General features: G+C 37.5%; 1 protein-coding gene across 2 annotated transcripts in view; it reads right to left on the bottom strand.

Moving 5' to 3' along the window:
* Positions 1–26,625, bottom strand: part of SLC44A1 (solute carrier family 44 member 1) — a 99,177-nt gene that overhangs the window by 32,987 nt on the left and 39,565 nt on the right. For both annotated transcript variants that reach the window (XM_060762567.2, XM_060762568.2), the window contains exons 4-5: positions 19,117–19,253; positions 4,925–5,018 (exon numbers count right to left, since the gene is read on the bottom strand). In XM_060762567.2, the coding sequence (XP_060618550.2) occupies positions 4,925–5,018; positions 19,117–19,253 (231 nt within the window). The remainder of the gene's footprint in view (positions 1–4,924; positions 5,019–19,116; positions 19,254–26,625) is intronic.

Genomic DNA, 26,625 nt, shown 5'->3' with positions numbered 1-26,625 from the left:
GTCCAACTGTTCAGCATTAACCCCACTCCTTTCCAAATGCTATGTCCAAAATTAGATGTGGGTTGTGGTCGCGTATCCAGGTCCTATTCCCATCCAACCTTCAAGCCCTCTAGCACCTGTGGCTTGCGCAGCCATCAATTTTTCCAAATGACTGGATAGGAATTTGCAGTTCTGAAGAAAGATTGTTTTCAGGACATCAAAAGAGCCACCGCTTCTCAAAAATTAGAAATGGGGGGGGTGTGTGTGAGAGAGGGTGGTGATCAGCCATGGAAATCTCTCATGGAACGTCCCAGGAGGCTGCAATGGGAATCTTTTAGGACCCAAATCAAACATGGTACTGATACTACAGTGCAAACACACTAGAAATTGCTTCGCTTCTCTTCTCTCCCTAGGAACTGCCTAAAATGAGCTTCAAAGACTGTCAGCACTCTGAAATAGATTTTGGGGTGCAGTAGGAAGAAAAAACCCACTTCCGCCTAGTTTTGTGGATCCAGCAACAAAAGTATAGCTCTGATTCTATAATAATCTCAATTCCATAAACATAGCTAGGCATATCGAGCCATCAGTATTTTAACATGGAATTAACTCTCACTATTGTAACTGGAACTTCCTCCTATGTTAATTATTCTCCCCCGTTTTTAATTCCATAGCCAGCTGCACTGCTGCTGTCAAAATGTATAGCAGACTGTCAAAGTCTGTCTATTTTTAATTTTCCATTTTCATTCACAAGACATTCACATTCTTAATTGGAGACTAAAATCAACTCTTTCATATTTAAACTACAATTTTATTTAAACCTCCAAGTCTTTTCTCTGAATCAGTTCTGGTTGCATTTTCTTGCCAGATTAAGCAACAGTATGTGATGCCTTTGGATTCTTCAACTGGATGTATTTCAAAAACACTCCACTTTCACTTCATGCAAGCAAAGCAGAATATTCTATCCTCAACTTTCCTTCTCTGTGCCTTGTTTGTTTGTTTCCTTCAAGGAAACCTATTACGATAGTCATTTTCTAACTGTTAATCCCAAACTGGGAAGAAATTACTACCTGCTATATCCAGATAATTTTTCAGAGTCTACATTTCTAAATAATCAAAATGCAGTTCTTAGTTATAAAGTCTTATATGAGGTAAGGCATTATTCATGCAAACAACAGGCTGCCTGGTGAAACCTAACTAAATTTACAACTTCAGATTCGGCATGGGAACCATATGGCAATATGCACATTTAAATTATTCTCTCCACAATAAAACAAAAGTCCTCCCTACAGGTCCATTGCAAACCCAAAACTATCTCTTGGGCTGGATTTCAGACAGTATGTATGCTTTGAGGGAGGAGAGGAGGCAAAGGTTTTGAATAGGTGCAGAACACTGGATTTTACCCAAGGTGTACCTTCCCAGCTAGCATTCAGACCATCTGGAGGGCTAACTCAGAGATAGCAGGGGTAACAATGTCTTTCCCTAAATAGTGGTTTGTACAAATATCAAATATGGTCCACTAATTAAGGCCCAGCAAATGCAGAAAAAAATTCTCTGTGTTCTCTATTACCTCCCTCTTCTCTTTTAGTATAGTTACTCATTATTGCCCTGAACTCCCTTTTGGAGGGGAGATTGATTATCCAGCACATCTGAAATTACCTGGTTTTATGTGTAGGAGACAAAATTTAACTCTGCAATAATGAATAAAAAATGAGGTCAGTGGTTACTACATGATGTCTTGGAATAAATGGGACTCTTGAGAATTTAGCACATGAGACCATTTTCTATTTCAGTAGTTCCGGCTTAGACAGGTGTGACTTGCACTGGCCCTTCTTTAATAAGAGGCAGGATAATACATTTATTCAGAGTGACTGTTCATTATTTTATTAATGGTTGTTGGTTATATCCAAAAATATTCTATGCCTTAATGGAACTGCAGTTCTTCCTAAGTATCATTCCTCCTTTAATAATGACCATAACTCAGAAAAGGAGTGGCTGGATATTTATATAATAATAATAATAATAATAATAATAATAATAATAGTTATTATTAACATTATTTATAGGCCGCCTTATTTCCCCAAATAAAAATCAGGGCAGCTTCCAAGCAAAAGGCAAACATTCAGTGCCCTGGTAATAAACAAACAATTTCAGAAAAGGCCGGAATCACTCAGTTCTTGTGGGTTTTTTCGGGCTATATGGCCATGTTCTAGAGGCATTTCTCCTGATGTTTCGCCTGCATCTATGGCAAGCATCCTCAGAGGTGAGGTCAGAAGTAAAGTCAGAAGTGCAATTTAAAGTTTCAGTAAAGTCAGAAGTGCAATTTAATGTTAGCATAAAAACAGAAGCATTGAAGAATAGCATTTGTTTGGCCTATAAAACAGTAAGAAACCCAAGGAATTAAGAGTCCTCCACTTGTGATATTTTCATCTGTGGAGTCCTACCACCAAAACAGGGCATGCAAGGATCACTGAACTCACTGAAGCCTTGAAAAAAATCTTTGAGCACAAAAAGAGCTCCATAGGTGAGCAAGGTTCACCATAATCCTTGGGTAATCTCAGCATGTATGTTTCTATAGTGTTGCATGGTCTACAGAAGCTGCATAGCCTAAATATAAAACTTTGTTGATATAAAAGCTGTAGGCCTAAGGTACAAAAAGAATTTTTATGAAGAAGAATGGAAATTCTATTTAGAGATAGTTCTCATACGAGCTGCACTTTTCTTGTTCTTGTCAGAAATACAGAACATTAACTTTATTGAAACATCTACATACTTTACTGTATGACAATAGTAATTGTGAAAGATGTATGTTTAGCTTCCAACATTATGTCCATGATACTCTCAACTTTGATGAAAGCCCATTTTTTTCATTTTAAAATAAAATATTCTAGTCCTCCATTCAACAGAGGTAAGTCTGGGGAGCTAGTTTCTACTTACATGCCTAAGACCAGAAGAAATCTAACTGGAAAGGCAAGAGCTTTTTCACATTTCACAGCTTAGTGTCCTTCTTACACAAGGAATTACTATCAATTTTCTCATGAATTCTACTACTTTGCAGTTAGTACAGAAAGTTAGAATACAACCTGTTACTATTCTTATTGACATAATTGATTTAATCAAATAAAATCAGAGCAAGTAGGCATTAGAATAAATCATGAAATCTGCATAAATGTCTGTTCATGGAAGATTTCCGAAACCTATATGTAAGTTGAAAAGCTATTCGAAATTTGGCCAATAAAGAAGGAATTGAATAATTAAATGAGCTACTCATCACTGTGTTAACTTGAATCTAACACTCACTTTTTCAGCTAAGTCACCCTGCCAAAATTATGGTGTGTATTAGATTCGTGTAATAGCGTAATCTTAGTGCTGAGCCAGAGCAATAGGGGGAAGCTGCTTCAGGAGCATCTGGAGCTTCTATTTGAGGATGTCTTGTGTAATTTAATTGTCATAGCTAAATGCTCAAGACCTTGCAAAACTGTAGCCCCCATTACTCCATAGCATTGAACAAAGGCAATTGAAGTGGATTCATTCTAAGCCATAGATGCACCCCAAGGTTTTTCCCCCATTGCTTAAAGCTTTGATGTTCCAATACAATTGTTTTTTAAAGGAATTCTAAGCAAGCAGTAACTGTAATGGGCATATTACAAAGAGTGCACCTTTTGCTGCTGCAAATTACGTTCGTCAGCAAATACTTTTTTTGGTTTCAGGGTTTTGAAAATTGAGGTGTGCATTAGATTCAATGGTGCATTCGACTTGAACAAATATGGGTAGATCTCTTCTAACTGAATTTTAGATTTCTTCCAAACAGGGTGCTAGACCTGAAAATAGGGAAGAGAGGAATACAACCAGTAGGTACTACTGAATTTGACTAGTGTTCATTGGAAGATGTTCCTTCTGATCCTTGCTTTGTTGTAATGCAGTAAGGTAAATTAAACTAAATTTTATGAATTGAAATGAACATTGGATTTGCAAAATCCAGTAGCTTTCAAAGAAGTAGCTGTGTTACGACCTCTTCACACGGCCCTTTTGTTTCCCCGCTGCCTTTTCTGCCATCACATGGTAAAAAGGGGAGGAAAGTGCAGGTAGCTCCATTGGAGCTACCCGAACTACACTTTCCTCCCCGTAGTGGAGGAGAAAGAACCTTTCAGCACTTCCCCTGCACTTTGGGAGGAATGTGGGTGGGGCCTGTCTTGCACCATGATTAAAAGCAACAAAACGGGGCAAAAATATTCAGTGTGAAGAAGTCCTTAGTCTCTCACAGCATAAAAAGGAGGAAGGGAAGAGGGAAAAAAGCACCTTTAAAACTAGCTGGTGTTTATTTTAGCATGGAATTTCATATAAACCCATTTCTTCAGATGCAGTCTCTTCCTCCCCCACCCCTTCCTTCTTTTTGCACAATAAACCAATGCAGCATATTATTTATTCATGAGAAAATATTACAGGCAAGCAGCTCAAAAGATGAACTGCATGTAGTACAAGTCTCTATGAGTATAAAGAGGAACAGGTAATTTTGACTCCAGTTTTCACATTCTATATTGGGACAGTCAAGTACAAAATTTTAGAGTAGACAGAAAAAAACCCAAGACTGACAACCAAACCACTATCACTTGAGTGAAATACAAAAAAAAAAGAAAGAAAGAAAGAAAGAAAAGATCACAATTTACAACAGAAACAAAACTTTTCATGCACATGCACTAAACACTCTGCTCCTCTAGCTACTTCCTAGAATTCAGACCTAACAGTGCCTGTCTCCTTGAAGTGAAAAACTGATTGGTAGCAGTAAAATCAACATAGCACACTTTTAATGTATTTTTACTTTTTAAAAAGTGCATTTGTTAGAAAGGACATTTATCAAGATACCCTATGGTGTCGCTCTAACTCTAAATATGAGAATTTCAAAAATTAAGATTGGACACAGGAACAAGACATAAAGGAGTATGTTTACCTCTCTGGAACTGGGAGCTTGGGGCAAAGCTTATCAGCCCTTGGATCTGTAGTGTATTCAGATGGCTTTAGTTCATAGCTACATAAAGTAGAACCTGTTTAAAGAACAAAAAATAAATTTGAGAAATTTCTTGATGAGAAATGAGACCGATATTGACACAAGAAGCAAGAACATTAGTTGTAACACTCCACTCAGTAATAACAGATGCAGTTTAAAACAACTCTGTAATGGGATTCCAAAAGAGATGTGGGCAAAACGTGGTTCCCTAAAGGCAGTTTTCACAGCTCTTAACACCAGATTCCTTTGTTTGTCCACCTGCACCTCTCCCTGTGACTTACCTCTTCTAGAGGTCTCATGGCACTTTTTAATTAAAAAAAATCATTTTATCCAAAACTAGCTGACCTCTGGCCATTTCTAGTTTGTTTCTTCTTCTTCTTCTGGAAATTTTGGAAGTCCACATAACTCCAGAGGACCACAGGGTGGAAAACTGGCCCCAGAATCCCTCTGAATTGGTCATGTCAGGAAAAAATTATTTTCATTTTCAGAAACACTTCAGTTAAACACTCAGTTTAGTTTTTTAAATAATTAAATAAATCCTGGAATCTACCTGAAGGAACCTAGTGTGACGTACTACAGGTCTCATTCCATGCACAGAGCTTATCAGACACTAAGGATTCTCATAATATGTAGCCTGGAAGTTCTGATAATCTACCATGCTCATTATTGCCACTGGACTGAGCAGCTCCTTTTCAGAGGCTCTTACAAGCATCCTCCATAAGGTGAACATAATAAACAAGCATCCTCCATAAGGTGAATATAATAAACTCTTTTAGACCAGTGAGAGAAAAAGACAAGATATACAATTTCTTCCATGGGGACAGTGTGTTTCAGAAACCATGAAATGGAAGTGAAAAATTAAAATCCTTACATGTTTACTGATAGGTTTCAAGAAATTTAAAGATGAAAGGAAAAATTAGGGGTGCTTAGCTGGGTCTGAAGACCACAGGTGAGGACTTTCAGTAGGAATGGTCAGCAGAAACAAGACTGGACTTTGGAGGGTTGGCCCTCCCACATAGTGACCAGAATATCTTTTGCTTTTATAATCCCTGCCTATAAAAGCAAGTGGGAAGACCAACCCAACATACAGGATGTTAGACTCTTATCTGCTGGGAAATGAAAATATTGTTATCTCCTGCAAAAAGCACACAATAGATCACAAAAGAGCACGGGATTGGATAATTACAGTTATGGAACCTTTCATTCTGATAGATGGGTTTGGGCAAGTCACACTCAGTGTCAAAGGAAGGTTAGGCAAACCTTCTTTGAAGAAATCTTGAAAAAAATATTGTGATAGGGTCATCTTAGGGTTGCTGTAAGTTGGAAACAAACTTAAAGGCACACAGCAGCAAGCTGTGTTTAAGCCCCTGACCATATGGAGTTAAACAAGCATTGTTCTCCTAAATCATAATATCCTCTATGAAGTTGTTTAAAACCATAACTATAAATTGATACCAACAGGAAGAAAGCCTGCTAAAAGTACATTTAACATTTAGCCACAGAGTTCACATTGCATTGCATCATTTATTGCCACACTATATCTTAGCAGCACTCTTTTTTATCACCTGTAAAGCCTCAAGGTCTACTGTGCCCAACTGGAAACAGCTATATTTCTGATTGTAAAGAAACCATCGAAAAGGGTCCAACATCTCTGTGAATAGCAATAAAATCTTTAGAATTTACCATTTCTCCAATGTCTGTTTCAACTGAAAACATAAAATAATCCCCAACAAACACCTGTAATTTGCAAACCACTAAGAACAACAATTTCATACATTCTGTCCTTTGAGGATCATTTCTATATTTATGTATGATGCCTAACACAAAGACTCTGAATGGATTTTGGGTGTATACACTTGTGTTGATTCTGAGGTATATTTTGATTTGTATGTGGTATCAGAATCATTTCAGATTATGTAAACCAAGAATACAGCCCATAACAGGCCAGTAATGAGGCCATGGGACCCTGGATTTCTGTGGACAGTTGATAACATTTTTCCATTACTAGTTTTTGACTGATAAACTCTCAAGGGGCACTAAGGAGCTCTCAAATATATTATAAAGTCCCTAATTCAGAATGAAATTAAATTTGACATACGACATAGAGACTAACAACATAGGGATTTAAATTACGAAAATCATCACATGGGCAGGAGGGGATGCAAAAAAAAAAAAAATCAACCAAGACAGAGTACTACCTCAAAATATAATCTACTACAAAAAACAATAGAATACTATGAGTTCTCACTTCCAGGACCCAGTTAAAATCACTTGAATTTATAATCCATTAGCGAACATTTTAGATAGAAATACATCACTCTCGCAGGACCTGGGAGGTAAGGTGCAACTTGTTACAGCATCCTCTTACTTAAAACAGATGCTCAACAGAAGATCCTGTAACAGACTGAGGTGCCAATTTTGGCTTTATATCTACTCTGGCAAAGCTAATGCAGATTCTAACAACATCACCTACAACATTAGGGATTATACACCTGTTCATCTTCCAATATGATATATGTCTTCATTTGCTACCAAAACCCTACAGCATTCTAGAGGTCAGGGGTGGAGCACAGACTTCCAAATGCTTTTACACTGCATCACTCATAAAGAGAACCAATGCACCGAGACAAAACAGACTGATGGGCCAAAATTGCCCACCTCTGCTATGTATCAAAGAAGAAATGGACAAAAACTAGAAATGGTAATAAAGCAGGAGTGGGAAATGATTTCAGCCTCCCAAGGAATTCTGCCACTACTGTTAAAAGAAATTTGAAGAGACATCATAATACGAAAAAGCTAAAGTACATCATATTCTTTAGAATCTATACTTGTACTCTATACAGGCAATCCCCGAGTTATGAACAAGATAGGTTCTGTAGGTTTATTCTTCTTACTGTTATTATCAAGTTGAATTTATTTGTAAGTCAAAACACATACATTTTCAAAAGTAACTCCAGCCATACATACATATATACATACATATAAGATTTGGACAGCCCAGAGAAGGGTTAAAACCCCTGTGGTGTTTGTTTTACTGTTTATGCCTCTGTTCAGAAGATTTTGCCTCACTTTCTGTTTCTGTGATAATAGGCTTTTGAAAATGTGGCTTGTTGTGTAAACAAGCAATGGAGAGAAAGCACCAGTGGAGACACCCTTCCCTATGATAACTCTTTCAGGAGCTGATTTCCCATCCTAGGGGTAGATTTCTCTCCCTGTTGTCTTACTCCCAGAAATCCCAGCAAGTTTACCAGTTGTTAGAATTTCTGGGAGTTGAAGGCCAAAATACCTGGGGACCCACAGGCTGAGGACCACTGCACTAAAGTATATGCCATAATAGATTTGTCAGTTTTTAAGATGGCATGGCACTTTTGTTTTTTGTAGTAACAGACTAACAGTCACTTTATTGAACTCAGTTATCAAATGACAGCTTCTCTCCATCATCCTTCCATTGAGAAGCTGAAGTGCAATTAAACTCATAGCCATGTGTATATTTTCAGCATCATCTATAAATATGTAGTGATTTAAACTTCTCTTCAGATAGTGATCAAACTCAGACCCAACCTACCTGGAATGTATTCAAAACAAAGATTACTCATGAAAAAATAACTAGCTATCATCGCAACATTTTGTTCTTTAATGTAAGATCATATAAATTGATTCTTTCAATTTCAGATAAATGGCACTTTCATTACCACAATTGCCAGGCTGACCGCTAACTCAAGATACAAGTCTTTAAAATGGAATCGCAAAAGAAAAATACCTGCAGTTCAAAACTAAAGGGCAAAGAAATTATTTTTGATTTGCTGAAGTCCCAAAAAAACAACGAACCAGAAGGATTTTTTTTAAAAAAACAGGAGAAAATAAAACTGTGGAAGATGGTAGACAAATCTTTGCAAGTTCATGGTCATTCAAAGACTCATAAGGCATTTATATTATGAACCTTTGAGTAGAGAAACACTCCAATTTCTCTCACTTTTTGATAGTCCTTCTGCACACTCCTAATGGGCCCCAAAATGCTCAAAAGCATGCTTTCTTCACTTTCGAATAGACAGTCACTGATGCAAACACAATCTATGAACAATGGTACTCCCACTCTCAGCAGCCAAGTTCGAGGTCATTCAAAACACATTGTTTCAGATTTCTTTTTCTACTAAGTCTTTTTATATCGTCTCTATAAAAGTACATGACAACACTGACAGATACATACAATTCTAAGCTATTAGGAGGAAGGACTCTGCCAAGGACCCCCACACAACACTGTTGAACCGTGAAATATCAAACCAAAACATCTTATGTATCCATTACAGCTTCTCAAAATTGCATTTCTGTTGAAATAACAACTTTGGGTCATCAGCCATCTGGCAGAAATCCAAGGGTTGCAAGAAGCCATTTTCCCATACCACTTTAACTACCAGTCCTGAACTACAATATGATTCACACTTTTGAAAAAGTACTGCTGAAAATGACAAGACCTTTTTCAAACAAACATGCACAGAATTGCACTGATAACAACAAAATCAGCAGCATCAAAAACAATTTCATGGCTTTGGTAGCCACAGTTTCCTTTTGTTCCCCACTGGATAGTCATTTAAACAATGAATGGACATTTAAACTTTTCCTTCCTTAAAAGAGAATGAATTGTTATAATTGTCTAGATACAAATAATTTTAAACACAGCAGTAAGTGTATACTGTATATGTAAGAGACTTGATCAGAGGTGTGGGGGTTTTAGGAGCTAGTGTGACTAAGAATTTTTATGTTTGTTGTTGTTCATTCGTTCAGTCGTCTCCGACTCTTCGTGACCTCATGGACCAGCCCACGCAAGAGCTCCCTGTTGGCCGTTACCACCCCCAGCTCCCTCAAGGTCAGTCCGGTCACTTCAAGGATGCCATCCATCCATCTTGCCCTTGGTCGGCCCCTCTTCCTTTTGCCTTCCACTTTCCCCAGCATAATTGTCTTCTCTAGGCTTTCCTGTCTCCTCATGATGTGGCCAAAGTACTTCAACTTTGTCTCTAGTATCTTTCCCTCCAGTGAGCAGTCGGGCTTTATTTCCTGGAGGATGGACTGGTTGGATCTTCTCGCAGTCCAAGGCACTCTCAGAACTTTCCTCCAACACCACAGCTCAAAAGCATTGATCTTCCTTCGCTCAGCCTTCCCTAAGGTCCAGCTCTCACATCCGTAGGTGACTACAGGGAATACCATGGCTTTGACTAGGCGGATCTTTGTTGCAATAATAAAAGACAGAATCTTTCTCGAGTATAAGTGAGGCAAGACATTGTGACTTCAGGGATTGTCCATGTTATACAGTGGGGCATTATCCTTTGGGGTTTGATTCCAGGACCCCCACTTACCACTATGAATAATGAAATCCCCCCCCCCCCCCATATATATAGGATGTGTGAGAATTTTTTTCCAAGTCTTGGGTGGCTAAACCCGTGGATGCAGATTCCGTGGATAAGGAGGGATGACTCTATATAATAACTATGGAAGACAAAGGACTACCCAATAAGATTTTGTTACACTAGTCACTGTATTTAATAGCCCTCGTTTTTCACCTCTAATTAAGTGCATCCATCATAATGCTTAGCATCATATACATGGACAGTGTGGTCCCCCATGAACTTGTGATTTCTGCATTGGCTTCCTGGTTCTTGACAACTCATTGCTTATCCGTTTTTTTTTTTTTTCAGCTCACAAAACAAAATTGGTACCTGGCTTCCAATTCTGATTTGCAGACAAGCTATGTTTTGAGCAAATCACAGTTGTTAATTTCTATATGTTATTTATTTATTTATTTATTTGTCTTGTCAGGGGAACCAGTCAATTATATTACATTTCTAACAGAACAAGGCAAACAAACGGACAAAATTTCTATATGTAAAACACATTAAAGAAATTAAATCAGAACTGGAATTTCCAAATGTTTTTTATGTACAATATTTTTGGCTTCCACTCATTGCTGAATACTGATACTATTCTCTAAGAATTCCAGCTACTGAGTTCCAAAAGAGAACTGTGTTCCTCCCTTTAGCTGCGGATTACACCTGCGGATTACAAATTGCCTCCTTAGGCCAGTATAGGGATGCTGAAAAAGGGACAGTAACTCAAAGGATCCTAGATATTGAAGCCCAGAAAGATATAGCCACCCTGTCAAACACAGGATCTCTGAAGTGGTTAGGGCGTTTTAAACATCATTTCCAGAGGGCGCCATACCTAAAAGCTGACATGCCAAGACACTTAAGGACCACTTTTACCAGAGCAAGATTCGAACAAATTGAATCCATGGAGAGACATGGCAGATTCAATCATATCCCATATGAAGAAAGGCTATGTATCTGTGGTGCCCCTGAAGTCGAAAATCTGGACCACACTTTACATCAATGCAATCTATATGAAAAAGAAAGGAAACAATACTTATGGCCTTTTATTTGCAATAAAACAAGTTGGGATACAGCAGCCAAAACTTCATTTTTGTTGGTTCGTTATAACCCCATTCTGACAACACAAGTTGCCCTTTATTTGTTTAAAGCTGCTAAAAGGAGATCAGAGTACATAGATCAGATTGGGGTGCAGTGTAGGGGAGATGAGGATAGTTGATGCATATATCTATGGCTAACTGTATATTTGTATTTTATTTTAAGAGGACTAGATGTATGTTGTATGTTATGTCTGCATTGTTTGTTTTTGATAAGGCCAATTGGCTAATCAATAAAATTGTTGTTGATACTATTCTCCTTGACCTACTACTGTCCTGGCCACATTTATCACATCTGGGCTTTACAGTTATTTAGGGTAAACATATACACATTCATTTATTTAAGGGTGTCGGGCTGTATTTTTCAGCCATTAATTCTGTTGTCCCTTACATATTTAGCCAAGAACATCCTTCAATTCCTTTGTGTGTTGCACTTCTTGCCATTTCAATACAGCCAGGACTTTGGCATTTCAAGCAAGGAAATCTACGTGGACATTTAATCCATTTAATTCACCAAAACTCCGATAATATTTATTTATTTATTTATTTATTTATTTATTTTGGCATTTGTAGCCTGCCTTTCTCTTCATTCTTCCAGAGCACAAACACCACCGCACTTCTAATGATACTGACAGGAGCACATACAAACTCAGCAATTGCCTGGATATTTTAATCAGTTTTAGAAATATTTTTAAAACAACCTTACAGTAATTCCATGCTTTGAAGATAGATTTTAGAAAGCTGTGGTTAATGAGCAGTATCACTTTTTGTAACACTGGATGCTTTAGCTTTGGACTTCCTCCTTTAACAATTTACAGCTCTATGAATGGTAGTATTTTTTTTTCTCAACTTGATCATGGAACACAATTTCGGTTCCCTACTTAAAGGTACACAGATGTCTAAAGCGAGCAAGGCTAACAACCAAGCCAATCGTATTCATCATTCTTGTAACACAGTAGAAAAAGGTTGGGAGCCAGCATGGTATCATAGTTTAAGTATTGGCCTACAATTCTGGATATCAGTGTTTGATTTATCACACAATCAAGAAACCCATTCCATGGCCTTGGACAATTAAGATACTCTAGAGCTCAGAAATGACTTCAAGGCACACAGCAACCAGGAAAAGGAAAGAATTGGAGAAGAACACAGGATCCCAAGATTCTTATTGGGTTGAGTTTTCCTATTCATAAACTGAGAGAGGCTTTGTGTGCTTCCTCTTATCATGGAGTGGAAGTAACACATGAAGTGGACTTTACTACTCTGCCCTGAATTTTAGACTGGCCTGATTTGGATCAAAAGGTTCATCCAACAATGTCTAATTAATGAGACATGGTCTAGGTTTACAAATTATTTCTTCATATACCAGATCTGCAGTTTAATTCAAACCATGGCCTGCAGCTCTAGTTTACGGGCAAGCAAGAGTTTGATGGCTGCAGCCACTGTGGTTTGATGAGTGAGAGAGCAGGGTGCTAAAGAGAATGCAGGTAGTCCCCAAGTTACAAACATCCGACTTACAAATTACTCATAGTTAAGAACGATGGTGAGATAACAGGAAATGAGAGAAATCTACCTCTACGAAGGGAAATTCACTCCTGAAAGAGTTATTATGAGGAAAAGGTGTCTCCACTGAAGCTTTCTCACCAATCCTTGTTTCTACAACAAGTCATTTTTTTTCAAAATCCAATTATCACAGGAACAGAAATTGAGGTGAAATGTAGTGAATGGGGGCACAGAAAGCAAAACAAACACGACCGTGGTGTCAACCGAAACATGCATACATATACATATACATGGCTGGAGTTACACTGAAAAATGTAGCGGTTTCAACTTACAAACATATTCAACTTAAGAACAAACCTCCAGAATCTACCTTGTTCTTAACTTAGGGACTGCCTGTACAAGAACATGAACAGATATATCCCGGAGCAAATAACCATCATGTCGAAAGCAATCAACTATTTATCATAACTATTATTTCAGCATCTGCAAAACTTCAATTCAAGCCTGCATTTTTTAATTTCTAGAAGGCAAGCAAAATGTTTCCAGTTAAATACATCAGATACCAAATTATCTTAAGTCACCCTTTGCAATTATGTCCACTGAAGGAAATTACTTTTTCTCATTCCTTTATCTACAGTTTCAATCCAACTGTTCGTTGGTCCTGATGGTCAGCATTTACATATATTGTCTAATACGCTTACTTCAAGCACAAGCAGCTGCCCCCAAGGTCAGACAAAGTGAAGAGAGATTACAGTGTCTTTTCTGATAAAATCCAATGCCTTGGTTTAGGATTAGCACATTAAATGCTAATTTAAAAACCTGGACAAGTTGGCATAGTATATGAGGAAAGGGAAGAAAAGAAAAGGTGGTAAGGGAGAGAAAGCAAGCTTTTAAAATAGAAAGGGATTAATTTATCCTTTCAAACTTTACTATCAGAGATTTCTTTGGTCTATTACAGTTGCTGTTGCTACTGCAAATATTATTGAGTCATAAAGTGTTAGAACCACAGTATTTTATATGAAAGAATACATAAAATCTTACACAGTTACTAATGGGGCCAAACACCCTCTACTTCTATCAGATAGTTTTCCATGCCACCTCCTTGTTGCTATAATCAAATTTATCTAGAAGGAAGTCCAATTGAAAATGCTGGAACTCATTTCTAAGGTTCCAATGTGAATGTGCAACACCTTGGACATGGATAGATTTATACTGCCATGCCTCCCAAGTGTACATTTCAAAGTGAAATTTAGCATAAATCTACACTCAAACATTTTGATAAAGGTCACTTTAAAATTAGCAAAACATAACTTGAATGCATAGTTTATAAGAGAGACATATTAACAGCCTTTTGTTTGGATCCATTTTGTATGCAACCTAGTTGCATATTATGCTGATTAGATCAAACAAGAACCATTTAATGTAAAAATACAAAATTTCTTTATTGCAATTATGTGAGCCTATTACCTGTTATGGAACTATTGACTTCTTTAATAAGCTTGAGTCGGGGCTCTAAATAATCTTATTTCACTCACATAAATGCCTTTGCCACCTGTCAGCTTACACTAACCTGTAGGGGAGCTGCATGTTTACTTTTCATTTTACTTGAAATGTATAACCTGTTTGCGCCCAAATAAATAAACATACAAAATAGAAGCACTAGAATACAGTTTTGACCTAAACTCAATTGTTAGTCCTAAGTAGAGTAACTCTACTGAATTACATGCAAAATTGGTAAATCACCTATGTAAGTTCCAATAATTCAATATGTCTACTCCCATTCATTTAAGATTTCTTAAATATTTTAAACAATAAAACCTGTGCATGGTAGTGATTTGAGTGTTGGACTAGAAGTCTGGAAGGATTTGAATTCCTGCTTGGCTTTGGAAACCCACTGGGTGTCCCTGAGCAAGTCACACTGTCTCAGCCTCAGAAGAAAACAAAGGCAAATTTCCTTTGAAATTTTTTTACCAAAAGCACTCTATTATAGAATTGCACTAATTGGAAATTACTTTAAGTCACACAATAACAAAATATAATGCAGACATTATCCCCCCCCCCCAAATGCAAAGCCACAGTAATAAAATAAAGCAGCTTCATTGTAAGAAAGAATATCAAATTTGGGTACATTTTTACAAGACAACTCGAGTGAGAGATTGGAAACTCAATGTTTACATAGCACCGAGTCACTGCTCTGCCTTTGACAGCATCAGTACATGACCACTTCAGTAATGATAGTGACTGGTTTGCATAGACAAATGTTTTAGAATCAATATTTACATCACTATTGTATATTTACATGGCCATCATCAATTAACACAGACAACAGATATTTCTATGAAGTATTTGCTGTTATTTCCAATACAAATCAATGTAACTATTTCTTTAAAAATAGAAATTAAAGAGTATGTAAAGGCTTATGAATTTCCAAATGTTTCTCTATTACTGGCTTCTCATCAAAATGGCCTTTTATTTGAAGTGCTCTGGGATCTCTCTGTACTAATATTCCAGCAGGCCCTTAAGGATACCACAACAAAACTATCACAAGTAGCACAGAGCTTCTGGAACTAAAACCCATATACTCCCCTTTCCTGTTTTTGATGCACTTCAACATTTAAAACAATTCGTTAGGAAGCAAAATGTGGCAGTGAAGAGAATGTGCTCTGGTACTGAATAGCTCTACATCTGAAAGGGCACAATCACAGCAACACTCCATGCAAGAAATGTCCATGCTAGGCCTCTTAGGATGGAACTAACTATGTATTATCACAGCAAAATGCATATTCATTCTCAAGTAATGAAAACTGAATGGAAATAGAGAAGACACAGGAGAGCCAAAAAGACCGAAATCTCTTTCCCATGCCTACCCAATACTTCCCAGCAAATGCCCCTGCAAGGCCATTTTCCCTTCAGCTAAACTTATTTCTGGTTTCAGAGCCTGGAGAGAGGGGGGGGGGGTAAAAAAACAACAACTCACAATTAGATTTGTAGGCAATAACTGGGAAGAAATGTTAATGCCAACAATTCACTTCATAAAATGAGACTATATATGTTAGAAACCACATGTCTGTCCCATGATGTGCAGTTTTACCCTCCTTGTGAATATGACAAAAATTACAAATATGTCCTATAAGAGACAGAAAAGGGGGAATACAACAAATTCTTTTGCAAAAAGAAATCCAATTATGTACGAAAAAGAAATTACATCAGTTGAAACAAGAAGAGGATGCCAACCTGCATTCACACATATTTGGTCTATACATGCTCAAAGTCCCACTTTGGAAATTCCAGAGTAAAAGGTTTTGACAGTCGTCCCACCCCTCCAGTTTTATGTGCAGATTCATGTGAACTACCATTCGGTGCTATGTCAGCAAGTGCAGTAAGCAATAGGTAATAATAGCATATATTGTCAAAGGCTTTTATGGCCGCAATCACTGGGTTGTTGTGAGTTTTCCGGGGTGTATGGCCTTTTACAGAAGCATTCTCTCGTGATATTTCACCTGCATCTGTGGCAGGCATCCTCAGAGGTTGTGAGGTTTGTTGGAAACTAGGAAAATGGGGTTTATATATCTGTGAAGTGTCCACGGTGGGAGAAAGAACTCTTTGTCTTTTTGAGGTAGGTGTGAATGTTTCAATTGGCCGCCTTGATTAGCATTTAATGGCCTAGCAGTTTCAAGGTTTGGTTTCTTACTGCCTGGGGGAATCCTTTGTTGGGAGGTGATTAACTGGCCCTGATTGTTTCTTGTCTGGAATTCCCCTGTTTTTGAGTGTTGTTCTTTATTTACTGCTATGATTTTAGAGTTTTTTTTAATACTGGTAGCAAGATTTTGTTCATTTTCATTGTTGCTTCCTTTCTGTTGAATTTGTCCACATGCTTGTGAATTTCAATGGCTCCTCTGTGTAGTAATAGCATGTTTTGTATGTACAGGGATTGGCAACTGAAAGAATCTATTTACAGGTAACAATGTTCTTCATTGTAGCTTCTGCCCAGCACAATTAAGAATCAGTAAATTTATCTCATCCTGTCAAGTTAGGAGGTACATCACTGTCATATTGAACAAAGTATCATTTCCCCAAAAGGCACATCCACTTTCAGCTACCAGATAATGCTGCCAGATGAACACTGATGAGTGTCACCAGATTACGGCTCTATGCAATTCCATCAAGAAAAGCACCTATACCTGTCACTGTTCTACTCAAAAGACCTCATTGTTGTGACAATTAATAACAGCTTCACTATCTAATATGACAGGGGTATTTCACTGATCCCCCACCTGACCACACTTATGACTACAATCTTTTCCCTTCTTTGTTCTCAAATGATAAACAGTCATTAAGTGTTAAGTGTTATGTTAGAGTAAAATATCTATATGACATACAGAGAATGCAGAAGAAACAGTAGATTTGGACAAAAATAGCTGTAATTATGTTCAGGACAGGTGAAAACTATGAACTACCTTGAAAAGACAAACGTGAGATTCAGCATAAGAATATTTCTTTTTCTTCTTCAAACAGGCCAGGGGCCAAAATTACTCTTAAGTAGAAGACCAAGTCTCCTGTTTCTTCTGCAGCTGCATTTTCTCATTATGGTAGTATGAAGTTGTTGTTTGAGGTGTTAAGAATCAAGGGAACTGGAAAAGGTCTAGTGCAGTGGTCCCAACCTTTGATCCCCTGCTCTAATGTGATCCCCATGCTATACTCTGTCAGCCTTTTCAGCAGAGGTGCAGTGAAGTGTCTACCCTCCATTGAAGGGATGGTAATTTCTATTCTTAAAATGGTTGAGAGGGTGGGTGAATCTGAAATACCATTCTGCTAGCAAATTGTCATACTCTATTCAACAGCTGCCCTTGTACAAAGCCAGTGGTTTATGGTTATAGTTCCCTAGATATTTGAACTGAGGTTAAAAGCAGGTTCAAAATATGGTATATTGAATACTTTCAGGAACACATCATGAAAAGAGTCAAAATGCCCAATGGAATCTGATTGAGTAGAAGATATGGAAGCCTTCATGTTATGCTAGACAGTTGCTCAGTGTCAGTGGTAGTGTGCACTTGTCACTTGGCAGGAACAAACAGGAGAAAGCAGACGATTGGATGACATCCCTATCAATCTAGTTAATTTGACAGCTTGTGATAATTGTCAAATTTTTCATTGATTTTCTCAAAAAACCAAATTTCACAGAAAGGCATATATCATCTACTTTTGTTTGCAGATTTTGATTTAAAGCTACAGCTTGAAGCCATGCATATCTGTCAACGAGAGCTATTTTGATGTGCCATCTGCAGACAGTCATACTGAGATAAAATGCATACTAAAATATTATCCACTTTTGCCACACACAAAAATGGATGAAGGTACTTCTATTTTATCCTGTATGGATGTTCCATCAGGTCTGCCATCTTGTCTCAAAGGAACAGTTGGTATTGGCCTGAACATGCTTGATGATATGCAGTTTTTAAAGACGTACATCTTATGACTCATGGTATTTATTTATTTATTTCAAACATTTGTATCCCATCCTTCTCACACACCCCCTCGGGGGGGGGGCACTCAGGGTGGCTTACAACTGGCAACAATTAGATGACAACACATAAAAGCAAAAGCAATCTAACACAAGTTAAACATTAGTTAAAACATTAAATTCTAAGATATCCATTTTAAACGTTATTAACAACAATAATAACCACAGTACCCAAACATTTGAACAGAATGGAAGATCTGATTAGGATGCTACAATAATTAGATTAGGTGCTAAACATATGAAAATAAACTTACAATTTTCCTTTTATACTGGGAGTGGAGATGGGAGTAGAATGGCACCTAAAAGTCAACTGATTTTCCTCACTTCCCATTTAAAATCCCTGGTAACTCTGAATAACGCCCAATCAGTATCCAGGGATTCTGGGAAAGGTGATGTTTTGGCGCAGAGGTAAATTTTGGAGTCATGGATGCTTCTAAGCAGAAATTTACCTACTTGGGGGTAATTTTTTAGAAACAAAGTTAAGAGGGAAGTAATGCCACAAATAATCTTGAGAAGAGAACTACTACTGTTGGGGCAGATAAGACAAAATTGCATACTAGCTAGCTTGAACCTAGTCATAAGGAAGGAGAGACAGTGACCCTATATTATACTGGGAAGCAGGATTATTATTTACCTTACCATTCATATCTGCAAATTTCTGAACATCAGCCAGAGTTTTCAGCTCACTCTGTGGACATGCCGACACACAGAGAGCTATAGATTTGATTTTCCGTTTTACCAGGTCTACGTTGCAGGGTTCCAAAAAAAACACATACCTGAAATAAAAACAAATACATAAAAATTCCATTAGAACAACAAAAGGACAACACAAAGCTTTAGATAAGAAATATTCTACAAGTAAAGAAATACTTAATTCATTTTTTCAACCTTATTGTATTTTTTCTTCATCCAAAATATTATATCTTTTCCTATAAAAGGAATCTTGGGTATGATTTACACTTTTGAAAACTTTTTAGGACACTTTTAGAGTTCAAAATGACATCTCTTATCATATGATGGTGTTATTATGAACCTATGTCAGCTAAGGCAAATCCATTACAGGCTTTTCTTGGCAAGATTTCTTCAGAATTAAAGAATTATAGAATCATAGAGTTGGAAGAGACCACTTGGGCCATCCAGTCCAACCCTCTACCATGCAGGAAAAGCACAATCAAAGCATCACCGAAAGACGGTCATCCAGCCTCTGTAAAAAGCCTCCAAAAAGGAGAGAATGCAACTTTCACAAGATCACTCAATGGGTTTCTGGACAAGCAGGGATTCAAATCCTGGTCTCTAGTGTTGTAGTTCAATACTTCAAACCTCTACACCACAATGGTTCATAGTGGAGGTATGCTTGGCTTTAACGTTAAGAATTGAAACCTTTTAGTTCAAACTAGAACACATTAACTCAATTGTTGATTAGTGAGCTAGCATATGAGTAAATGTCAGCAGGACACAAAGACAGAAACCACGAAAACAAGAAAGTATTGACTGTCAAGGAATGGGGGACAATGGAGAATAAAGAAGTGCTAGCAACCTCACAACACATCTCCTAAGTACAGCATTACCTCTCATTTCTCCGTGATGTTTTCTCCTGGAACAATCAATTATTTTACCTAATTATATCTTTTTAAGATTTCAAAGTATGTTTCAGAGTATTTCATAATTATATATAGCAACTAATTTTGGCATCTATCTATACACATTCAAAGGTGGCCACAGTATTTATAAATGCCCTTCATTTCAGTGGCAATGAGCACAATAAATGTTGAATTTACAGAATAATTTATAAGAGAACACTGGTGGTTATTTTGACATATCTGATGCAGAAAAGTAGCAACTTACTTTAATCAATTGTTCACAGTCAGAGATTGATCTCCAGCACATTAATGAGCTACTGTTCATGCATTTCAACATTTCCACTATAAAATGAATTTTATAACCACTACATAAAAACTCAGCTATTACTTCAAATTGGAGCCTGCAAGATGATTATTACAATCTCAGCCTCACACTAACATACCAAGTAACAATCACTTAGTAAAATTATATCGGTAGTTTGCACTAAAGCAGTATCTTTGATACATAAATATTATGAAAGTAGATTAGTATTTCCACATTATTATTGTGGTTGTAGTTTTTGTATGCATTCAAGTAATTTCTGATTTATGTTACAGGGTTATTGTTTTGTGTGTGTGTGTGTGTGTGTGTGTGTTTTGCAAGATTCGTTCAGAAGCAGTTTGCCATTGCTGTCCTCTTATGCTGAGACAGTGTGGCTTGTTGCCATGGCTGAGCATGCATTCAATCCCGACTCCCACAGGCTCTTAATCCAATACTCAAACTACTACAACCACAAATAAATCAGTTTTGTTCCTAATAATGTTAAACAACTTATACAACTGTGTCTTATCCCCTGTTCAAAGAGTTTGAGGATAGCAGCATGCATTGTAAGCTAGAATTCTGGACATAGTTTTATTTTGGACTTGTAAGAAGTTAGATATATTTTCTCCTAGAAAATAAATATGCACAGTTAGAGAAGTTCATACACACACACTAAGACAGACAATTGTCTTGAAGGAGAAAAATGCCAATGAAAGTAAAGATAAAATTATACAGATGTACAAAAACAATGAAAGAAAACAAGGAAAGCATTTGTAATATATTGTATGAAAATATATATTGTATGCCACTCTGAGTCCTCTTCGGGGTGAGAAGGGTGGCATATAAATTCCGTAAATAAATAAATAAATAAATAAATAAATAAATAGTTGACTATACATTATTGTAAGATTCTACTAGATTCATTTTATGATCTGGGGCAAAAAAAAGACTTGTTTTTTTGTCAATTTCAGGAAGAAATGAATATGGAGTTCCACCACTTTCCAGAGGGGTGAGTAAAGTGTAGCCCTCATTTTTGTAACTTCCAATATAAAAAGGGGGAGAGGCTCTCCCCATAAAACAATGGCAAACTCCACCTCCTGAAGCTTTTGACTATTCCCATAAGGGGCCTTTTTTGAAAACTATGAGTGACCACCTTCGAAAGCCCCCATGGACCAAAAACAGCTCTGTGGCCAAATCTGTCCAAAATGGCCAACCAACCATGCTCAAAGGGAATCTTGAGGACATTATTGGTCATTTTACTGGATGAGACAAAAATATCTGTATATTTTTTTCAATAAAATGTTTTTTTTTTCAAGGCTTCATCTCTTTTTAATCATATTCCGGGCTTATTTGAGTCCTGGTATTGGGAGAAAGGGGAGCTATCAACAAACTAATAAATAAATGTATCTTATTGAAATACTTTCAAGTAATAGATCTAGGCAGTACCTTTCATACATACTCATGTATAAGTTAACCTCATGTATAAGTCAAGGGCAGGTTTTCAGTGAAAATTATAGATTTTGATATGACCAGTAGATTGGTCAAGGATCATTCTCCGGGGAGAGCAAAGCATTAATGTCAACTCAGGGGGCCAGCCATTCCTTGACACTACTGCTATTTTTCCCTCCTAGGCATTCAAAAAGGTCAGAAGTGGCACAAAGGCAACGAGAGTAAAGGAGGTTGGTATTTCTTTTAGTTTCTCCCAGGATGGGCTATGCTCTTGTCTTTTGCCTCTCAATTTTGGGTTGATATTTTGACTAAAAATTCCAGAGCTATCCATGAGCATAGAGTATCTTTTAAGGAACATACTAAACATCTTTATTGGTTTCTTTAGTAAAAGCACTTGTATCCACTCTTCATAAAACATCCCAAAATAATGTACAAAAAGGAAACATAAAATAAATTATAATTTACATAATATAAAAACAAAAGATGAAAATGCTGCTGTGGTCCAGGACAGGTAAATAAAAGGACACCAATGACTGGCATGTAAAACCAGCAAATGCCTGTGTACAAAAGAAAGGGTTTGGCCTCTGTCTCCATTCAAGAGAAAAAAAATATTCCAACATATTAGTTTCACATGGTGAAGGTATCTGAAGGGATGAGAAAGGAAACCATGATTGGTCAGGTGATAAGCAGAATTGTGCTGAAATGTAAATATGCATCCAGAAAGCAACATGGAAAGAAACCCTTTTCTGTATTATTTATGTTCAGGAAGGATAAATTTGCTAAATTCCAAACAAAGTATTAATATTATTCTCATCCAAGTGAGCAGGGTGGGAAATTTGGTTTTTTTGGGGGGGGAAAGGCGTGGCCTTTTCCTGCCCATATCTAGCTGTAACCAATATCACCACCAGCTATTAAAAAAAATTGTAAGGATTTTTCATATTTTTCCTAATATGGTTAAAAGAGTAGACTTTTCTTTTGAAAAAATAAGATTTTTATAAACATTTGAACACGAAACGAAGGGAGTATGAAATAATTCTATATACTACATGTAGACTTGCACTGAAACCATCTGCTAAGTCAGCTGCTGAGCAGATGGAGAACTTTATGTAGTGATCCCAATGAAATGAAAGTAATACATACATGCAAAAAGTATTAATTATTTGTAATACATTATAACAGTACTAATCCTATTAGAGGGTGCGTTATCTGCCTGATTTGTTGTTCAAAACATGACAGATTAATGTAAGAAGTTGCAAAAAATGCTTGAAAAAGTTGTTAAAATAAACCATTATATTTCCAAACCACTGATAATAACACATTTTGTAGAGATTCTGCATGTATAAATCAGTTCATGTTGTAAGGGTATTTAATAGATTCCGGCAATCCAGATTATAAATGTTACGTTCAGGTTTTGCTATCTTTAGCACAGCTACAATGTCAAAATCCATGATTAATGACAAATTGTAACATTTTATGTCTATCATCATCATAATCATCCATTTATTCTTATAGTGTCATCACTGTATATGGTATTTTATAAGCAAAAGAAGAATTTCCTGCCCCCAGGTTTGGAATCTAAAGACAGGACACAAAAAGGGAAATTGCCAGTGTAGGAAAGGATTAAGCCCAGCAGATCCTGCATTTTCGTCTCTCCCTTCAAAATCAGGGCAGTGGCAGTTGGAATGTAGGAAGAGCCTTTTATCTGCTTCTGAGTACCTGAAGCTTTTATGATCCAGCAGCAGAAGCTACAACACTTAGCTTGAGCTGGTGACATTTGCTATTTCATAATGTCTTTAATTTCTTGGCTGATTTATATATGGGTCAATGTGAGCACTGTGCCTTATCTGTTATCAGAAAAAGGAACCACCCCCTCCTAGGAGCAGAGTGGTGAAAGGTGAGGGCTTAGTCCATTCAGGAGGACATAAATAGAACCAACCCCCTCAACTCCCTCTGCCTTTTAGAATGCCTGAATGGGAAAATATGTGCAGCAGTGGTCAGGAGCTGCTAACCACTGAGGCAGGATTAGTACTTTTCTCTCTTGACTCATCCACTAAAATGACCTAATTCTTCAAATCGGTGCCACCTTGATTAGCATTGAAAAGCCTTGCAGCTTCAAAGCCCGGCTGCTTCCTGCCTGGGGGAATCCTTTGTTGGAAGGTGTTAGCTGGTCCTTGTTTTCTGTCTGGAATTACCCTGTTTTCTGAGTGTTGTTCTTTATTTACTGTCTTGATTTTGGATTCCCCCAGGTAGGAAGCAGCCAGGCTTTGAAGCTGCAAGGCTTTTAAATGCTAATCAAGGTGGCACCGATTTGAAGTATCAGGTCATTTTAATTATTGGCCCTAGTCTCCTTTTATAGTTCTTTTAATAGTAATGCATATTCCATGTCTCTTAGAGAAATCTTTTTCTCTATTTTATTATTTATAGTTTCTTCTGTTCTTACCATTTTCTAAAAAAAAAAAAAAGTTCTCATACACTGGCAAGACCAAAGAGGTTCCCTGCACTTCATGATCTTAACCAAGTTAAGACTGCAGCAAAGAAGTGCAACTTCCTCTCCACATCCATTACCATTTAAATAATATAACCACTGGCATTACCATTTAATTGTGGGTTCTTTGTAAATTAGTTGCTAGGGAACACAAGGCTGAAGGTGCAGTTGTAGTTCAGTCCTGAAACAGACTATGAACAGAATGCATGATTATTCAAACCTTCATTCTAATTCAGCATTGCTATATTTAATATTAGCCTAGCATTTATTTGATATGCTACAAGTTCAGTGAGTGTTGACATGCAAGAATAATATAACTTGCAACTAATGGTAGGACAGATGAAGTTATTAGAACATGGATCTGGAGTCATTTGATCTGATATGTACCATTACATGCTATCTAGGGATCAAAAGATTGAGTACCCTCAAGAAGATCCTTTGCTTGACTCTGAAATATTATGGCATAAATAATTCAGAAAGGAATAGCTAATATTTCTTCTTATTCTTTTTTTTTGAGATGGTTCCACTGAACAGAAATGAAACAAGTTTCAATGTGGGCCATACCACTATTCCTATCTGTATGCTTGACTGTACTTGTATGCATCCTTTCATCACACAGAAATTCTGAAAAGATGAAGGTCAGAAAGACCAGTACCTGAGACCATGAGGAAAAAGAAACAACATTAATCTGAAGACAGATTGAGAGCCAAGTTCCTCGTGTCTTTTATGACAACAGTCGTTTTTCTGCATGGTTGTCTCACTGTGTCTCACTTTCAATATCTGAAAGGGAAGAAGCCAATGTATCTGCACTGTTATTGAACTCTAGTAAAGGTAAAGGTTTCCCATGACATTAAGTATAATCATGTCTGACTCTGGGAGGTGATGCTGATCTCCATTTCTAAGCTGAAGAGCTGGCGTTGTCCTTAGACACCTCCATGTGGCCAGCATGACTGCATAGAGCGCCGTTACCTTCCTGCCGAAATGGTACCTATTAATCTAGTCACATTTGCATGCTTTCGAACTGCTAGGTTGGCAGAAGCTGGGCCTAACAACCGGTGCTCACTCCACTCCCCGGATTCAAACTGCCAACCTTTCGGTCAGCAAGTTCAGCAGGTCAGCGGTTTAACCTGCTGCGCCATCAGGGGGCCCTAAAACTCTAACTTGGCTCAAATGAAGAAAAAAGTTTAGTAGTCCCATCTTCATGATTTAAAATCCAATGCAGTCCAAATACAAATTTCACCTTTTAAGACAATTTCATCTCTTCCCTTTAAAAGTGTAATTGCATCTATTAGCAGTTCCCCCAAGACAAGGGAGTTACAGATGGATGGGAGTTTTTCAAGAGTGAAATACTCAAGGTGCAATTGCAAATAGCGCCAACAAAGAGAAAAAACAGAATTCAAACTAATAGCCAACTCCTGTAGGGAAAAGGTCCGCAAGACTAAAGCACAAAAGAGCTCAGGCTTGCCAGGGACATTAAAAACAATAAAAAGGGCTTCTTTTCTTATGTCAGTAGAAAAAGGAAGAACAAGAAGGCGATAGGGCCTCTTCGAGGAGAAGATGGGGCAATGCTGACAGGGAATAGGGAAAAAGCAGAACTACTTAATACCTTCTTTGCCTCAGTCTTCTCACAAAAAGAAAGTCATCTTCAACTGAGGGACTAGAGGACATCCAACCCCAAATTGGGAAACAAGTCATTCAGGAATACCTGGCCACTCTAAATGGATTCAAGTCCCCGGGGCCAGATCAACTACACTCAAAAGTATTGAAGGAACTAGCGGAAGCCATCTCAGAACCATTAGCAATTATCTTTGATAGTTCTTGGAGAACGGGAGAAATCCCAGCAGATTGGAGGAGGGCCAATGTGGTCCCAAGCTTCAAGAAGGGAAAAAAAGATGACCCAAACAATTACGATCCGGTCAGCCTCACGTCGATACCAGGCAAGATACTGGAAAAGATTGTTAAGGAAGTGGTCTGCAAACACTTAGAAACAAATGCGGTCATCGCTAATAATCAACACGGATTTATCAAAAACAACTCATGCCAGACTAATCTGATCTCTTTTTTCAATAGAGTTACAAGCTGGGTAGATTCGGGGAATGTCATGGATGTAGCGTATCTGGATTTCATAAGGCCTTCGACAAGGTCCCCCATGACCTTCTGGCAAGGAAACTAGCCCAATGTGGGCTAGGTAAAACTATGGTTAGGTGGATCTGTAATTGGTTAAATGGATGAACCCAGAGGATGCTCACCAAGGCTTCCTCTTCATTCTGGAAAAAAGTGACGAGCAGAGTGCCGCAGGGTTCTATCCTGGGCCCGGTCCTGTTCAACATCTT

Source organism: Anolis sagrei, chromosome 2 (assembly GCF_037176765.1).
Source record: "Anolis sagrei isolate rAnoSag1 chromosome 2, rAnoSag1.mat, whole genome shotgun sequence".
Lineage (NCBI taxonomy): Eukaryota > Metazoa > Chordata > Lepidosauria > Squamata > Dactyloidae > Anolis > Anolis sagrei.
Note: the sequence above shows the minus strand (reverse complement) of the source record. Positions and strands in the feature narration are given on the sequence as shown.